Source organism: Pristiophorus japonicus, chromosome 2 (genome assembly GCF_044704955.1).
Source record: "Pristiophorus japonicus isolate sPriJap1 chromosome 2, sPriJap1.hap1, whole genome shotgun sequence".
In the NCBI taxonomy this organism is placed as follows: domain Eukaryota; kingdom Metazoa; phylum Chordata; class Chondrichthyes; family Pristiophoridae; genus Pristiophorus; species Pristiophorus japonicus.
In genome coordinates, this window is record NC_091978.1 from 120094837 (window position 1) to 120114321 (window position 19485).

At 44.9% G+C, this 19485-nt stretch overlaps 1 protein-coding gene across 2 annotated transcripts in view; it reads left to right on the top strand.

Annotated features, from left to right (window-relative positions):
- Nucleotides 1–4209: 4209 nt before the first annotated feature.
- Nucleotides 4210–19485, top strand: part of map3k1 (mitogen-activated protein kinase kinase kinase 1, E3 ubiquitin protein ligase) — a 148821-nt gene continuing 133545 nt past the window's right edge. Inside the window, exon 1 of one of the 2 annotated variants that reach the window (XM_070869029.1) lies at nt 4210–4942. In XM_070869029.1, coding sequence (XP_070725130.1) covers nt 4599–4942 — 344 coding nt within the window. In that variant the 5' untranslated portion in view covers nt 4210–4598. Of the gene's footprint in view, nt 4943–5642; nt 5720–19485 lie in introns of those variants that run through there. The other variant, XM_070869039.1, reaches the window with a different exon arrangement.

Below are 19485 nucleotides of genomic sequence, written 5' to 3' on the forward strand. Positions count from 1 at the left end.
AATAAGGTGGATGAATTAACTGCGCAGATAGCAGTTAACGGATATGATGTAATTGGCATCACGGAGACATGGCTCCAGGGTGAACAAGGCTGGGCACTCAACATCCAGGAGTATTCAACATTTAGGAAGGATAGACAGAAAGGAAAAGGAGGTGGGGTGGCGTTGCTGGTTAAAGAGGAAATTAATGCAATAGTAAGGAAGGACATTAGCTTGGATGATGTGGAATCTGTATGGGTGGAGCTACGGAATACCAAAGGGCAGAAAACGCTAGTGGGAGTTGTGTACAGATCACCAAACAGTAGTAGTGAGGTTGAGGACAGCATCAAACAAGAAATTAGGGATGTGTGCAATAAAGGTACAGTAGTTATCATGGGTGACTTTATTCTACATATTGACTGGACTAACCAAACTGGTAGCAATGCGGTGGAGGAGGATTTCCTGGAGTGTATTAGGGATGGTTTTCTAGATCAATATGTCGAGGAACCAACTAGAGGGCTGGCCATCCTAGACTGGGCGATGTGTAATGAGAAAGGACTAATTAACCATCTTGTTATGCGAGGCCCCTTGGGGAAGAGTGACCAAAATATGGTAGAATTCTTTATTAAGATGGAGAGTGACACAGTTAATTCAGAGACTAGGGTCCTGAACTTGGGGAAAGGTAACCTCGATGGTATGAGATGTGAATTGGCTAGAATAGACTAGCGAGTGATACTTAAAGGGTTGACGGTGGATAGGCAATGGCAAACATTTAAAGATCACATGGATGAACTTCAACAATTGTCTGGAGTAAAAATAAAACGGGGAAGGTGGCTCAACCATGGCTAACAAGGGAAATTAAGGATAGTGTTAAATCCAAGGAAGAGGCATATAAATTGGCCAGAAAAAGCAGCAAACTTGAGGACTGGGAGAATTTTGTAATACAGCAGAGGAGGACAAAGGGTTTAATTAGGAGGGGGAAAATAGAGTATGAGAGGAAGCTTACTAGGAACATAAAAACTGACTGCAAAAGCTTCTATAGATATGTGAAGAGAAAAAGATTAATGAAAACAAACGTAGGTCCCTTGCAGTCAGATTCAAGTGAGTTTATAATGGGGAACAAAGAAATGGCGGACCAGTTAAACACTTAGGTTCTGTTTTCACGAAGAAAGACACAAATAACCTTCCGGACATACTAAGGGACCGAGGATCTAGTGAGAAGGAGGAACTGAAGGATATCCTTATAAAGCGGGAAATTGTATTAGGAAAATTGATGGGATTGAAGCCCGATAAATCCCTGGGGCCTGATAGTCTGCAATCCAGAGTACTTAAGGAAGTGGCGATAGAAATAGTGGATGCATTGGTGATCATTTTCCAACAGTTTATCGACTCTGGATCAGTTCCTATAGACTGGAGGGTAGCTAATGTAACACCACTGTTTAAAAAAGGAGGGAGAGAGAAAACGGGTAATTATAGACTGGTTAGCCTGACATCAGTAGTGGGGGAAATGTTGGAATCAATTATTAAAGATGAAATAGCAGCCCATTTGGAAAGCAATGACAGGATCGGTCCAAGTCAGCATGGATTTATGAAAGGGAAATCATACTTGACAAATCTTCTGGAATTTTTTTGAGGATGTAACTAGTAGAGTGGACAAGGGAGAACCAGTGGATGTTGTGTATTTGGACTTTCAAAAGGCTTTTGACAAGGTCCCACACAAGAGATTGGTGTGCAAAATCAAAGCACATGGTATTGGGGGTAATGTGCTGACATGCGGGTCCTTTTCAGAATGGCAGGCAGTGACTAGTGGAGTGCTGCAGGGCTCAGTGCTGGGACCCCAGCTCTTTACAATATATATTAATGATTTAGATGAAGGAATTGAGTGTAATATCTCCAAGTTTGCAGATGACACAAAACTGGATGGCGGTGTGAGCTGTGAGGAGGATACTAAGAGGCTGCAGGGTGACTTGGACAGGTTAGGTGAGTGGGCAAATGCATGGCAGATGCAGTATAATGTGGATAAATGTGAAGTTATCCACTTTGAGGGCAAAAACACGAAGGCAGAATATCATCTGAATGGCGGCAAATTAGGAAAGGGGGAGGTGCAACGAGACCTGGGTGTCATGGTTCATCAGTCATTGAAAGTTGGCATGCAGGTACAGCAGGCGGTGAAGAAGACAAATGGTATGTTGATCTTCATAGCTAGGGAATCTGAGTATAGGAGCAGGGAGGTCTTACTGTAGTTGTACAGGGCCTTGGTGAGGCCTCACCTGGAATATTGTGTTCAGTTTTGGTCTCCTAATCTGAGGAAGGACGTTCTTGCTATTGAGGGAGTGCAGCGAAGGTTCACCAGACTGATTCCCGGGATGTTGGGATTGACATATGAGGAGAGACTAGATCAACTGGGCCTGTATTCACTGGAGTTTAGAAGGATGAGGGGCGATCTCATAGAAACTTAAAAGATTCTGATGGGACTGGACAGGTTAGATGGGGGAAGAATGTTCCCGATGATGGCAAGTCCAGAACCAGGGGTCACAGTCTTAGGATAAGGGGTAGGCCATTTAGGACTGAGATGAGGAGAAACTTCTTCACTCAGAGTTGTTAACCTGTGGAATTCCCTGCCGCAGAGAGTTGTTGATGCCAGTTCATTGGATATATTCAAGAGGGAGTTAGATATGGCCCTTATGGCTAAAGGGATCAAGGGGTATGGAGAGAAAGCAGGAAAGGGGTACTGAGGGAATGATCAGCCATGATCTTATTGAATGGTGGTGCAGGCTCGAAGGGCCGAATGGCCTACTCCTGCACCTATTTTCTATGTGTCTATGAACCCACAACCATCTGACCCAGAGGTGAGTTTCCTACCCACTGAGCCACAGCTGATGCTGGAAGACCGAAGCTATTATTTTTGGTCCCCACTCTCTAGCCACTGACTCTATCCCTCTCCCTAACATCTGTCTGAGACTGACCTACGTTGTTCGCAACCATGGTGTCATATTTGACCCTGAAATAGCTTCCAACCACATAGCCGTGGCATAACAAAGACTGCCTATTTTCACCTCCATGACATCGCTCATCTCCACCCTTGTCTCAGCTCATCTGCTGCTGAAACCTTCATCCATGCCTTTGTTACCTCTAGACTTGACGATTCCAATGCACATTCTACCCTACGTAAACTTGTCCAAAACTCGGTTGCCCGTGTCGTAACTCGCAACAAGTCCCGTTCACCCATCATTCCTATGCTCTCTGACCTACATTGGCACCCGGTTAAGCAACGCCTCAATTACAATATTCTCCTCCTTGTTTTCAAATCCCACCATGGTCTCACCCATCCCTAGCTCTGTAATCTCCTCCAGCCTAACAACCCCCCTGAGATATCTGCACTCCTCTAATTCTGGCCTATTGAGCATCCCTGATTATAATCACTCAATCATTGGTGGCTGTCCCTTCTGTTGACTTGGCTCTGACATTCCCTCCCTAAACCACTCTGCCTCTCTTTCCTTCTTTAAGATGCTTCTTAAAAGCTACCTCAATGACCAACTGTCCTGATTTCTCCTTCTGTGGCTCAGTGTCAATTCTTTTGTCTTATAATACTCCTATGAAGCACCTTAAAGCGGTATTTTGTTATCATCTGCAAACTTTAAACTCACTCCTTCTAAGCCTATATCCAAATCATTCATGACACTGAACAGAAGTAACTTCAGAACTAAACCCTGTGCAACATCAAAAGCTTTTTCCAACAACTCTGAAAAACTGCCCTTAACTCCTCAGGGAATTTTCACCTTGGGTGGCAATGGATTGTGCTTCTGGTGGGGTATTTTATATCCTAATAACCTTCTGCATATTAAAATATTATTATAGCCTCTCATAAATGAGTTGAAATCGACAAATACCTTATCTCTCCTTCCCAAAACTACAGAAAATACCTTTATTAACTCTGATACTCTCAGCTAGGTTTCTCAATTGAAAATGTTTGGTGCATGATAGATTTTATATTGGAAATACCTAACTGCACTAGTTTAGAAGGACAATTCGCTTCAATGAATGCATGAAATGAGTGACCGACACACAGGAGGCTCTGCACGATTGATTCCTGTGCCCGGCCAACTTGTAGCTGGGAAGCAGTAGGTTAGTTGGTTGGTTGGAGGGGAACTCGGGGGTGGTTAACGCCAGGGAAGTTTGTCCATATAAGGGATGGGGACGGGCCAACATCGCCAAGCAGCTCGGGCGCTCCTCCTCCTCTACTTTTGAGAGCGAGGAAAAGAAAACGCGAAGTTTGTGTAAATAAGAGTTAAGCCGGCTTGGTGTGGTGGTCGGTTCGAACAGCAGCAGCGCGGCCTCCCGCCCGGTGAGAGATGTTATTGAGGGTGGCCGCTCCTCCCGCCGTGGCACTGACTGACTGGGAGCTCGGACTGTAACCCGGTTTAGCGCAGGTGGACGCGGGGCTGAAGAGTGCGGCTGGTGCCCGAGGAGGATGTGAGTGCGGCCGTGGGGCTGGTGCTGACCTGCGGTGTGTGTCGGTCTGTCTGGCCCGGTGTGAGGAGGAGCGCTGGCCGGCCACTGTGCTGGAGGAGGCCGATCGTCTCTCCTTTTACACTGGGGCCCATGAACTAAAACAGCACAAAATGGCGGCGGCGGCGGGGACGGGGACGGGGAGCCGGGCGGCGTTTACCGCGGACAACAGCGCCGGGACCCGCGGCACCGGCCTCGGGAACGGCGGCGGCGGTGGTAAGAGCACGGAGCCGAGGGAAGAGCCGGGATCGGCCCAGCGGCAGCTCGCCTCGTACAGGAAGCACCTCCGTAAAGTCAAGAGCGTCGACTTCGACGCCTCGGTGGAGAAGGAGCCGAGTCTGGAGCCGGGAGCTCAGACCGAGTGTGGCGCCGAGCAGCCCGCGCATTGCGGCGCGGCGGCAGCGGGATATGGAGGCTCGGCCGGGGCCATCCTCATGGATCTAGGCGCCCCTCTCAGGTAAGGTGCTGCCACTTCGGTAACATGAAGCGGCTGTAAGCGCGGCTCCCGCTAGTGGAGGGCGGGAGGGGAGAGAGAAGCCCGGCCCGGGGGGCGGTGGGAGAGAGAGAGAGAGAGAAGCCCGGCCCGGGGTGGGAGAGAGAGAGAAGCCCGGCCCGGCGTGGGAGAGAGAGAGAGAGAGAGAGAGAAGCCCGGCCCGGGGGGCGGTGGGAGAGAGAGAGAGAAGCCCGGCCCGGGGGGCGGTGGGAGAGAGAGAGAAGCCCGGCCCGGGGGGCGGTGGGAGAGAGAGAGAGAAGCCCGGCCCGGGGGGCGGTGGGAGAGAGAGAGAAGCCCGGCCCGGGGGGCGGTGGGAGAGAGAAGCCCGGCCCGGGGGGCGGTGGGAGAGAGAGAGAGAGAGAGAGAGAGAAGCCCGGCCCGGGGGGCGGTGGGAGAGAGAGAGAGAGAGAGAGAGAGAGAGAAGCCCGGGGGTGGGCGGTGGGAGAGAGAGAGAAGCCCGGCCCGGGGGTGGGGTGGGGTGGGAGAGACAAGCCCGGCCGGGGATGGGGTGATGTGGTGGGAGAGGAGCCCGGCTGGTGGGGTAGAGGTGGGAGAGAGCGAGAAGCCCGGCCGGTGGGGTATTTGTAATTTCGGCCGAAGGTGGGAGGGTTTGTAACCGTGGTTCGGAGCGGACACGTGCAAAGGGTGATGCTCGCACTCGGTGTGTGGTGTGTGACGGGCGGCAGGGCTCGGTGTTGCTGCTGGACTATAAGGCCGGAGGGACAGGCGTTCAGCCTCAATGTAAACACTGTTTCTGACACGCTTGGAGTTGTGTGTGAGTTGGGCAAGTTTGGGCGCCGCTACATGTGATTCAGCCTGTGTTAAAATCGAAGGCTTTGTGCTTTGTTGGGGTGTATTTTTTTTCTCTCTGGCGAGTTAAGCCTGTCTAGAAGTGTTTGCCGAGCCCTGTTTCCTGTGCAAATTTTGAATGTGTTGTCGGTTGTTGTACCGTCATATGATCCTGTTTGATCTTCGGTAAAGGACCAACCCTTCTCGTGCTTGTGTATCTGTAGGGGTGTGTATGGGTTGGCTGTGTGTGTGTGCACCCCCGCCCCCGCCGTGTGAGGCATGTTCATTAAAAATTTTAGCGAATGTGGTGTTGCAGAAGTGACTTTAGTTTCTTTGCCGCGTACGTGTAGTCTCAGACTTTGTCGCATTTCACGGTACTACAGCGTCGGGCTATTGCAAATGATTAAAATACAAATGATAATTTACCGTGAAGTTATTCTAGACTATATTTTTCCGTAAACTTGGATAATAGTGCAAAGTTTTTTTTTCTGTCCAACAAAATTTGCCCACGGCAGTAAACTAGGTTACAGCTTTAGTTTCCGTCTGTGAATTTAAGCACGTGAACTGAGACACGCGTTTAGTTTTTCCTGATATTTTGGGTTTCAGACACTAGGCGTCTTAACATTTACATCTCCGTGCGTAACAGCGCAGCGCCTGTGCGTACACATGCCAGATTCCAGTAGCTTCTTGTGCTTTTGTAATATACTAATTACTTTTTCTTTTTAGATGAACGTTTTATGTGCGAGTGAAATAATATACCAGATTATTGTATATCATTGAATTTAAATACTGTAATTGCCTACTGTCGGTTTACGATAGATCAGTGACAGTCTGTGGTATCAATTTGTGGAATTGTTACCTGATTAACGACTGTAATTACATTTAAAATCAATACAGCAACTTTCATTTATTTAGCGCCTTTAACTGAGAACAACGTCCCAAGGCGCTTCAGAGGCATAAGGAGATATCTTGGTCAAAAATGGGTTTTAGGGAGAGTCTTAAAAGAGGGGGAAGTTGTATGGATTTCGAGAAGGAATTCCAGTACGAATAAAATACACGTGTACTACATTAAATCAATCACACAGTCTAAATTTGAAAATCGATTAAAATGTAGCCACAGCACTTTTTTTGAGAGAATTCAATGCTAGATATTTTGAACATATTTTTTTTTTGCTCTAATTTTTGACTTGCTTGGGAGTGTTCTACTCCAACAGCACTTCAAGTCGACTTGTGTGGTAGTATAATTTTGGTTTTATAATTCATCAAAATAAGATTGAACAGTTTACTGGTAGTTTTTGGTCAGTGCCCTATAGTGATACAATAATCATTGTAAGGAAACAAACAAAACTTGTCAACTTTTAATGAAGCAAGAATACAGTGACATTTAATATACTTTACATGTGCTGCATTCGGTGCATGGACTGATAAATTTGAAAAGACATTGTTTGACATTTTGAGTGTTGGTTTTACAAAACTTGTATCTGGCTTCTGATTGTCACTGCCTGCTGCATTTTAAAAGTTTGCTTGTATTTTTGAGTTTTGTCCCAAGTAGTAATATGTTTTGGATTGGGAAGGGAGGTAAGACACAAACTTCTAATTGCATATTGTGAGATGACCTAAGTACAACATTTGACCTTGTGTGTATTGATTTTTCAAACGGTCTTAAACTTTCTAGTGGCAACCGAAGAAGTAAGTTTAAAATTTATTTTGTAGGTGTTTGTAAAGGAGGCCGGGGGGGGTGTGGGGCAGTATTTTTTGAAACTTTGGGTAAACCGTGATGGAGAGCCTTCATGGTCTCTATAAATAGTTTTGTATACAGCTATTATGTTCAGATGTTTAACAAATGTTGGTCTAATCCAATTGCTTTTTCCTCGCGGAGGACACTAGTTCTAATGCAAATAAATGGAGTGTTCCAAACCTCTTCCACCACTCGCCCTTAACTAGAAAATGAAAATAAATATATATGTTTCTCCTGCCTCCCTCTTTCTCACTTTCCCCGTTTATCATTTCTCTATGAAAGCAGTGCATTGGACTGAGGTATGGTCCCATGACTGGCAGCACCCACCCCCAGCACTATTCCCGAGTAGTCATTCGTTATGAAACTCTTGGTGAGAGAGGGAGGGTATTGGGCTAGTTTAATTGGCGTTTGTCACTTATCAACGTGTGCTAAGCTGGTCAACTGTCTGCGATTCTCTGGTGTGCGTCAGCGCCCAGCTCGCGACTTTCCGTCTTCAGACCCTGCAGAGATACCTATACGTCGAGCCCCCTCCTAGGTGGTGTGCTCTGGCGAGGTATTTCTTCCGCCAGCAGCTCGACCTCAATTATGACACGCAGCTCCTGTTTGTGAACTTGGGGGGTGCCAGGACCGCCCTCCGGGAGCTGCCTGTCTTTTACAGGGAACTCATCAGGGTCTGGAACAAAGTCTCCACCAAGCGCAGCTCTCCGCCGGCTGGAGTGGCGGCCGTCCTGCAGGAACCGCTGCTCGGGAATCCGTACCTCCACGGCCGAGGTTTTATGTGGCGGTCGGAAGAGAGGGCTGTGGCTGGTGAGGTGACCAGGGTCAGGGACCTGCTCGATGGCGGAGGAGCAGGCTGGATGGCGCCAGACACGCTGGCGCGGCGCCTAAATTCTGCCAACGTCCGCCACGCGGCCGATGCCATCGAGTCGCTAAAAACAGCTCTGGGCCCTGACTCCGTTAGGTGTATCGAGGAGGCTCAAGCACGTGGGGAGATCCCGTCCGAACTGACCCCCGTCCGGACGGAATTCCTCATCGGCGCCAAACCCCGGAACCTCCCTCGGGGGCCGGCGCCTCACAACTTGAGCCGCCTCGGGGAAATCCCCTCCGTGCCTTTCAGTTCCGCGCGGAGGGGTTTCCTGTACGGGCTGCTCCTGCACACCCTCAGCTTTGCCATCCTCGCCGGCCGTCCGGACACGCCATGGCGTACCATCTTGCCGTCCGGAGGAGGCGGGGGTCCCCGATGGAGGGCACTCTACGCGGGGGTCCTCCCACTATTCATCGGGGACTTGGCCTGGAGGGTGGTGCACGGAGCAGTGCCGTGCAATAAATTTTTAAGCCGGTTCACGGACTCCCAGGCCGCCTGCAATTTCTGCGGTCTGGAGGAGTCCGTGTTCCATGTTTTTATTGAGTGCACAAGGTTGCAGCCCCTGTTCCATTATTTGAAGGGGCTGCTCCTGAAATTCTGGCTGCAGTTCAGTCCCACACTCCTGATCTTTGGGCACCCTGTGCGGAGGGGAGCGGGTAGGTCCGAAGGCCTCCTCGTAGGACTGCTCCTGGGCACGGCCAAGGGTGCCATCAGCCGGTCCAGGCAGCGGGCGGTCGAGGGGGTCGTTCAACCTGACTGCCTGCCTCTCTTCCGCTCTTACATCGGTCCAGGGTGTCCTTGGAGATGGAGCACGCGGTGTCCACCGGTACGCTCGCGGCCTTCCGCGAGAGGTGGGCACCGGAGGGACTGGAGTGCATCATCACGCCCGGCAACCAAATTTTAATTTGATTTTACGTTTTTTAAGTTTAATTTGTCTTAATTGCCGGTGCTTTTAGTGTCCCCCTTCCCTTTTATAGGGGGCACTGGGGAAAATTGTGATTTTAGTGCCCAAAAAAAAAAAGAAAAACACAAAAAAAAACACAAAAAAAGGGGGGGGAAAAAAAGGGCCTTGTAAATGTCTGGAGTGTCACCCAGGTCGGGTGGCACCGTTTAATGTTTTTATGTTTTGCAGGTAAACTCAAAAGAGTTTCAAAGAAACTGTCAAATTTGGGGTGAGTTAACTGGCCCAAAATGAAAGCTATACATTTTCATTGACTGCCTTTCAGCTGCTTGTCTTCAAGTCACAAAAATAATTTTGATTGTGTTGAGTAGTTCATCTATATTGGTCCAGCACAATAATGCCAAAATCAAATCATTAGTAATGTCATGTTCATAATATTCAGCCCTCAATAACACTGGTGGCGAGCACAAAGATAACCATGCAAGGTGTTGACTTTTTCTATGTTGCTATGCTACTGACAGTGTTTGATGTTGCCAAGACGCTTGACTCTGGTTATGACCTATAACTACAGTGATTATTGGCCTTTGACTTAAAAAGCCAATAGTGTCTACTCTGAATCAACTGGCACCGATACATCACAAATGTCACCAATCAAAGGATTAATGTTAATCCATTAACAAACTTCTGGCAAGTTGACTACTGTGCTTCTTTGGACATGCTGCTTGACAATCCCCAGAACTAGTGGTTACCAGATTTCTCCACCAGCCACCTGGGCATCAGATTGAGACTCTCTGCATGGAAGATAGCCTGCTCATTAGGTGGATCAACAAGTGAAGACTTGTTGATACTTGAATGGGGAGAAAGCAAAGGAAGTAGTTCCTCTGTATCTTTGCTATTGAATCCCAAAATCATTTTAAAGATCTCTATCAGATCAACCCTCAATCATCTATACTCAAAGGGATACAAGCCATGTTTATGTAACCTGTCCTCATCATTTAATCCTTTAAGCCCTTGTATTCATTCTAGTGAATCTGTGCTGTACCCCTTCCAGGGCCACAGTTTGATGTCCAACACTGAACGCAGTACTCCGAATGGAGTCTGACCAAGGCTTTGTACAACTAAAGCACTACTTCCTCACACTTGGATTGTAATGACTGGTATTAGTATTAGGCAGTCCCTCGTATCGAGGATGACCTGCTTCCACACCAAAAATAGATGAGTTCACAGGTGTTTCAATGAGGGACCTGACAATCTAGGTTCCGAACTACATACTGAAGGGTGGAAGATGCCTGTGCATGGATTCTTTTAACGTGGGGTGGCCGTTGCACACCAGCTACCACACGGGCTTGACAGAGCCAGGTCTTGATCCAGTGGTAAGGATTAAACAAGACGACTGGAGTCCAAGCTGTGCTGCACGGACCGAGTGTGCACGCATGCTCCTACTATCCATAGATCGCAGTGTGGGCTGGCCTGTGTTGCCCCTGGGCCCTCAACTTTTCTGGGCCCTGAATCTCGTTTCTTCTGGGCCCTGATCTCTGCCCCGATCAAAAATGGAGCAGTCAGAAACAGGACATCAATTAATCTCCTCCTATCTTGGAGACATGGTACAGTTTGCAAGTCCACTGTCACTATTTCTGTATTTGTTAAAGCCTGTCCATTCAGATGTGTGAAATCAAACTTGCAGATGCCTTCTCTGTATCACAGCTGCCTCTATGCTAACTGTTCAGATACATTGTCCTTGACTCCAGTACAGTTGAATTTTGTTGTCAGTTATCAAGTATAATCTGTAGTTTGTATTGTACTATGGTTCTGGATTGTAGCATGGAAATCTAACCGGCTAGGAGTTTTTTGTTTTGACCCACAATGGTTTTTGTCACTTGGAGGCTTAGTTAACATAGCTGGCTTGTAACCTTTCTTATTCATCACATATGATTCGTTTCATCTGTGGTATGAACTTCATACAAGTATGTATACTTTTATTTTTAATAGCCTTGGTAATTTATGATTTCTTGATTGTGGTGAAAGGTTAAGTCACTTTATTGATTACATCAGACTTTATAGTACAGTATACCATCTATTGGCAACATATACAACTGAGTTACATCTTTTTTGATTGGGCCGTGTGAAATGGGATTTAGTGTCTGAGGTTGGGAAAGAATCTGTGCATAATTGTTGGATTATGTTTTGAAATGTTTTAGACCTGGGATGCCTCTACAAGAGACTTAAGTCATGATGGGTCCAGCTATAATTTCCAACAAATTTCTTGCATTGTCAGGTTAATATAATGATAGTCACTGAAAGTTCCAAGACAATTAGTGAAGTGAGAGCAAGTAGATGTTTTTCTCCTCTAAATGAAAATGCATATAATTTTGGTAAATAAAGGTGAAAGAACTTAATAAAAAAATTTTCTCGCAGCAAATATGGAAAATCATGCGCATAGCTTTATTATGGCATTAGCTCCAGAGTGAAAGCAGGAGCATTTCTAAAATTCAATTCTATTTTTAATATTTTCTCCATATTAAGTGATATTTGAAAGAAAACGTGGAGGGGGGAAAAAAACACGACTGCAGTTGGCATTTGTTAAATTGTAAATGAAATCTAAAATGTTATGGAGCCTTTTAATAGTCTTTGTTCTCCCCAGGGATTTACTAAATATTAATGTTTGCAGAGTCATTTTGACCTCTGTAAAGTAACTGGGAATTGAGTTGGGTCTTGCAGGATATAATCCATGGTTGATTTGTTGGTAGAACCATCTTGAAGACCTATAGCTGAAGGCAAGCATTGCTTTTAACACCAAATTATTACTGAAAGGGAATAATTACCAAAATGTGTGGTACTCTCTCTATATAGCCATGGGATAGGGTGTATTTCAATAACTGTTCCAAGCAAGACACTTTCAATGGAAGACTGAATATTTCTATGTCTTAAAGAAAATTAATGTCATCTGTAACAGATCTGTTGCACTTTTATGCTACAAGATGCATGTTTCAAGATGTAAAACATTCCCAGTACTTGGAATTTACTCACATTAATTGCTGTTTTGAACCTGGAATTTTGGAATTGATTACCCTCTGAGCTCTCATCTATGACATGATGTGTTTTAACTAGGGATATTTAATAGAACACCTTTTTCTGGTGTGTATTAGTAGTTTGGGGGGGGGGGGGCGGGGTTATCCCTCTCCCCTCTAATTCCCAGTTTTCACCTAGAGGATTCCTATGTTCTTCACTGCTCTGTTACAGTTTTAAGAAATAAAATATACCCCAAAATTGTCGTCATGATTTCTGTAATGGTAATAATGGATATCTCCATCTTGTTTTCTGAAGTACTGCTGTTGCATTTTAACTATTTTCTTGGTGTACATTTCCTGCTTTCTCGCACTGATTTTACTTTTATTTCTGTACCACATTCTCTTCTTCGTGTCCTTTCTTGATCTAGTCTTAGTTCTGTCCCAGGCACTCCCACCATTAATTAGTTATCTATCATCTGCTTGTATAGATTGCAAAATAATCCATTTATATCGGAATGAAGGCAATTGCATGTTCTTTGGAGAATATAATACTATAGTTACATATCGATTGATACAGAATTGCCTATAGTAATGGGTGGGGGGCAGAGGAAGGAGATACTTGTGTACTGCACTCCAGTTAAAGCATATATAGAGCCAAGTGTAATGATTAGTATTGTCGGTCCAATAAATTACAATGCAGAATTAAATCTTATATTGATGAACATCCTGGCAGTTACTTTTTAATCTCGAGTCCTCATGATTATTGATCAATTGCAGCATTAAAAAAAAGATACATTTTAACATCCCTGATTTCAAGCAACTGTTGTATGATGTATAGTTTTTCACACCTGTTTCACCAGTGGTGATTTCTCATGAAGAAAATCATCCAGTATGATCTCTTTCAATGGACTAATTTTTGTGTGTTCCAATATTCTGTCTTTCTCACTCTGGCCACCCCCCCCCCCCCCCCCCCCCCGAAAAAAAAGTGATGACTTTTGCTGAAGGATGGTACCACAGGTGCTGGCAGTCATCTGGTATCATGCCTCAGCTAAATTAGTAATGTCACTGTAGTAAAATAACCTACTGACATCACAGCCAAGTCTAAAGTTGTCTTTTTAAAAAAAAAATCTGTGTAGCTACACGTTCCAGCAAGGGCAACTGAACAGTAATACAGGTTGGAAACTTAAGTTCTTTTTCTCTCAGTCCAGGGTTACTTGAGGTTAAGTGTAACATTTTGCAACCACCCCCTGGATGCCACCTCCAGAGAAACATAGAAAATAGGTGCAGGAGTAGGCCATTCGACCCTTCAAGCCTGCACCACCATTCAATATGATCATGGCTGATCATTCACCTCAGTACCACTTTCTCCCTTTAGCCGTAAGGGCCACATCTAATGAACTGGCATCAACGACTCTCTGCGGCAGGGAATTCCACAGGTTAAAAACTCTCGAGTGAAGAAGTTTCTCCTCATCTCAGTCCTAAATGGCCTACCCCTTATCCTAAGACTATGTCCCCTGGTTCTGGACTTGCCCAACATCGGGAACATTCTTCCCGCATCTAACTTGTCCCGTCCCGTCAGGATCTTATACGTTTCAATGAGATCCCCGCTCATCCTTCTAAACTTAGTGTATAAAGGCCAAGTTGATCCAGTCTCTCCTCATATGTCTGTCCAGCCATCCCTGGAATCAGTCTGGTGAACCTTTGCTGCACTCCCTCAATAGCAAGAACGTCCTTCCTCAGATTAGGAGACCAAAACTGAACACAATATTTCAGATAAGGCTTCACCAAGGGCCTGTACAATTGCAGTAAGACCTCCCTGCTCCTATACTCAAATCCCCCAGCTATGAAGGCCAACATGCTATTTGCCGCTTTCACCGCCTGCTGTACCTGCATGCTAACTTTCAATGACCTGATGAACCATGACACCCAGGTCTCGTTGCACCTCCCCTTTCCCATATCTGCCCCCATTAGGATGATATTCTGCCTTCGTGTTTTTGCCACCAAAGTGGATAACCTCACATTTATCCACATTATACTGCATCTGCCATGCATTTGCCCATTCATCTAACCTATCCAAATCACCCTGCAGCCTCTTGGCATCCTCCTCACAGCTCACACCGCCACCCAGTTCAGAGTTATCTGCAAACTTGGAGATATTACACTCAATTCCTTCATCCAAATCATTAATGTATATTGTGAAGAGCTGGGGTCCCAGCACAGCCCTGCGGTACTCCACTAGTCACTGCCTCCCATTCGGAAAAGGATCCATTTATCCCAACTCTCTGCTTCCTGCCTGCCAACCAATTCTCTATCCACACTAGTACGTTCCCTCCCAATACCATATGCCTTGATCTTGTACACCAATCTCTTGTGTGGGACCTTGTCAAAGGCCTTTTGAAAGTCCAAATACACCACATCCACTGGTTCTCCCTTGTCCACTCTACTAGTTACATCCTCAAAAAATTCTAGAAGATTGGTCAAGCATGATTTCCCTTTCATAAATCCATGCTGACTTGGACTGATCCTGTCACTGCTTTCCAAATGTGCTGCTATTTCATCCTTAATAATAGATTCCAACATTTTCCCCACTACTGATGTCAGGCTAACCGGTCTATAATTACCCGTTTTTTCTCTTTTTTTTTTAAAGTGGTGTTACATTAGCTACCCTCCAGTCCATAGGAACTGATCCAGAGTCGATAGTTGGAAAATGATCACCAATGCATCCACTATTTCTAGGGCCACCTCCTTAAGTACTCTGGGATGCAGACTATCAGGCCCCGGGGATTTATCGGCCTTCAATCCCATCAATTTCCCCAACACAATTTCCTGCTTAATAAGGCTATCCTTCAGTTCCTCCTTTTCACTAGACTCTCAGTCCCCTAGTACATCCGGAAGGTTATTTGTGTCTTCCTTCGTGAAGACAGAACCAAAGTATTTGTTCATTTGGTCTGCCATTTCTTTGTTCCCCATTTATTAATTCACCTGAGTCCGACTGCAAGGGACCCACGTTTGTTTTCATTAATCTTTTTCTTTTCACGTATCTATAGAAACTTTTGCAGTCAGGTTTTTATGTTCCCAGCAAGCTTCCTCTCATACTCTCTTTTCCCCCTCCTAATTAAACCCTTTGTCCTCCTGCTGAATTCTAAATTTCTCCTAGTCCTCAAGTTTGCTACTTTTTCTGCCCAATATATATGCCTCTTCCTTGGATCTAACACTATCTTAATTTCCCTTGTTAGCCACGGTTGAACCACCTTCCCTGTTTTATTTTTACTCCAGACAGGGATGTACAACTGTTAAAGTTCTTCCATGTAATCTATAAATGTTTGCCATTGCCTATCAACAGTCAACCCTTTTAGTATCATTTGCCAGTCTATTCTAGCCAATTCACGCCTCATGCCATCGAAGTTAGCTTTCATTAAGTTTAGGACCCTAGTTTCTGAATTAACTATGTCACTCTGTGCAACAAGCCTTGCAGGCTGAGGATAATTATGATGTCGGTGGCTGCAAGACATAAGAGCGTTCATCAACTGACACTCGCTGTAATATTTGAGATTAATTGTAATTTTGATTTTCTTTGACAAAACATCAGCTTTAACGCAACAGTATAAAATATCAGAAAACTACAAGTACTTCAAATTTTGGAGCCTTAACATTTGAGCTTTGGGTTGTTCTCTTGTGGCTGTAGGGATAGTGTGATACAGGTTGAGCGTCTGAAATCTGGAGTTCCGAAATATGGAATGTTGCAGATTCCGGATACCGGGCTGATCCATGGCAGGGCCGTCTGGAATCAGGAAAATGCTCTGAAATCCAGACACCCTGCCAAACTGATTACTGCCGGGCCCAGGGAAATTCCAAAAAACACATTCTAACCCACCTCTTGCAGGTCTTCACAGGCACCGCTGATCCTGGGTCCGCAACGCAGGTGCCCCCTGAGTGTCTTCCCTTGGCCAGAACACGGGCGCGCCAAAATTCCAAAGCACGGTGACTGTGGCACCCCCAGCTTTGCACACTGGTGGTCCATCCAAAACCGCCAGTGTAAGAGCCCAGCGAAACTTCCCAAACGGCACAACAAAACTGCCTTCTGAAAATCGGACACGCACAGCGCAGTCATCCGGAATCGGCTCCGGCATTTCCAGATTCAAGACGTCGGAAAGATGTTCCGAAATTCAGAACGGCCTCGGTCCCGAGGTTTCCCGATTTTGGACGCTCTACCTGTACCAGCAAGTGCTGTTCTGATTTTTATTTTAAAAGTAGGTATATTTGAGATTTGGAGGAGGGGGGCTTTCAAAAGTTAGCTTGTAACACCAGAGCTTTTTAAATGTTGCCAGTATTCCCACTCATGACTATAAACAAAGAAAAGTAGGCAATTTTCCAGACTTTTAACATCTTGTATGTGTAGTCATGGGAGGAAATATATGATGCTCACTGAAGGAAAACCCCACAGGGACTGATAACTTCTAAGAAATCTAATTGCCTGTGTTAAAGAATTATATTCGATAACAGAAATACTGAACACCATATATGGTTTTAGTTAATCATAAAAACATTTTCTTTTTCTTGGTCATGAAACCCATTCTTCATTCCAAGGATCATCTGGCTTTTCTTTCTTCAAAAATAATAAAGTTTATTCTAAGTACAAGAGATATATCTCTGATTCACACAAGGGTAAATTACCAAATATAAACACATGATTAAAAGTGGGGTATAGGTTTTAATAATTCTATAAATATTTATTCCTCCAGCTACTTAGAGTTGAAAGCCTCTTGTCCCAGTGAAATAAGTGTATCTCACAATAATTAGTGTTGAATGTAGCAGAAGGGTAGAATGTAGGGGACATGACAGAAAACATGCTCTTCATTGTGCCACTTTTTAAAGTTCTGTGATGGATCATAAATTGCAAGATATCTGTCTGGAGATGTTATGTTTGCAAAAGAAAAGTTCTGTTTAGAAGTTCTATAATTGTATAGTCTTTAAAAAGAGATTTGTTTCATCGGACTGAATTGGATTTTATATTGGCTTTGTTTTAACTCGGATTCTAGGAGGCTGACTTTTTTTTCTCTCTCTGGGTCTAGGTGTATGTTGCAATAAAGGAGTTGAATTTAGTAGTAAAATGTCAGGAGCTGGCTTGTGATTCATGGTCTCCTAGTATAAAAATTAATACAAAGCTGATACATTAGGCTAACAGCACAATGAGAGTATTGTATACTGCATGCTCTAACAGCAAATTCTGATTTTACCCAAACAATTTTTGTTTTTTTAAAAAAAAAAATAGGCTGCCAAATCCTATGTACACATTTTGCTTGGTGTTCCTAGCTCCTTTTGGTCTCAACGTAAGATTTGTTTTCTGCTCTCAAGCCGTCGCGTTTATGCTTTGAGTCTGAGTGTGTGGGTGGGCCAGTGATGCTAGAAATGCCCTGCTCAAACCGGCATGGTTTTCATTTGGGGATGGGGACATCCTGCACAAAATTTCCCAATGGCATTGAGAAATGCAGGACATCATTTGCAAAAGGCATAAGTATTGCTGGGGAATGAACTAGTGGTGGCTAATCTAAACGGCACAAGTACATTTTATTTTTTGCAGATAGGGGCGGCCTTGCTTTGGGAGACACTTGGTGTTTGTGGAGGCTCCTATTCCCAAAGGAGTGGGAACAGCAGACCCGATGGCACCACAAAGGTATTTGAATGCCTGGCTAACTATAGTGTTAGCTGTTTCTGTCGTATGTTGTACTTTGGGTGACGCTGCCTGAAAGAAGATATGCTAGGGTGATCAATCTGGCTTGATTGTCCACACATACTAACATGCCTGCAAGCATGACACCTAAGCAAACAAAGTGAGTTTCGTCAAAATTTTCAAATGCGCTGGCAATGTAAACTTTCAACACTTGCATAGCTATTGCCTGCACCAAAGCAGCCAATTATTCCAGCTATAATTTGCCTCCAGTGGAGCCTGTACTACACTCCCAAGACAGATCAACAGGAGCCAGCCTCAGATGATCTTGAGACACATATGCTGCGGTTACTGGTTATAATCACTACCTTCGACTTTTTGCCCTGGTGAGTGATGCTTACATCATAGAACGGCGCATATAATTATAGGCTCAAGGAGTGTGGATCCAATCCTGTACTTCCTGGAATACATCTGGCTTTGTGCTACAAGCAGTTTGATTGATTAGTTCTGCTGATTTTCAAAAATGAGGTCTGTCACAAATTAGATTCTACATGAAACACCTCTATTTCCTATGAATGAAGAGTATGCAAAACTTTAACATGTTGACAAAACCTCATGATCCTCTTTGTTCACAATCAATTTCAGCAGGGATTAAGTACAGCCTTGTAGACATTGCTTCGTAACATGTCTTGGATTTCATTAGATGACTGGAGTTGGTCAGAAAAAGGTCTGTAGCCAACCTTCAGAACAAAACATTGCTGAAATTGTGATGTAGGATGCAGAACAACTAGACAGTGCTCTCCATGACTCTGGATCTGGAATGGTAAATATGCTTATCCCTGCCTACACCCCTACCCCCTATTTTCCTGTTGACCAAAATTACTCCAACTTTGAATGGAACAGACCACCATAATCTTTAGCTCTTTACCAACAGAAACCTTACTGAGTATTGTTTTGACTGTCTCCAATATTATGTAGGTGAATTATATTGTTGCAAATGAGGGTTCAGTTTAGTATAGTATGCATTAAAAACAAATATTAAAGGGTTTGGGGAGCAAGCGGAGTAGTGACTCTAGACAAGGTGGCTTGTACAAACTTGATGGACCGAATGAGTTTTCTCTATGCTGTAGTGTTCCGTGATGATGGGGAACTGTCTGAATCCACTTCAGTAGAAATCCAGGTACAGAGTGTGCATTTGCTGCAAGGACACGTGACTATCATGCAGAATGGGGCAGATACATCCACTGAGTGTTAATGGAGCATTACTCTAATTTGACACCACCTCCTTTGAGGACATGCTGCAGTGCTGATAGATGGGACACAGTGGGCCACCCTTATAAGTACCTCATATAGCACCACTTACACACTCTAGCAGGCCTCAAATGGAATGGGTGCTGGGCTTCTGTCATGTGCCTGCACTTTGGGTTTCCAGTTCCTTTTTAATTTTTTTTCACCCAGTTTTAGTCCCAAACCTCTTCATCTACCAATGGATTGAAATGCCTTTTGAGCTGTTTCAAATGCTCTCGTTGCCAAATTCT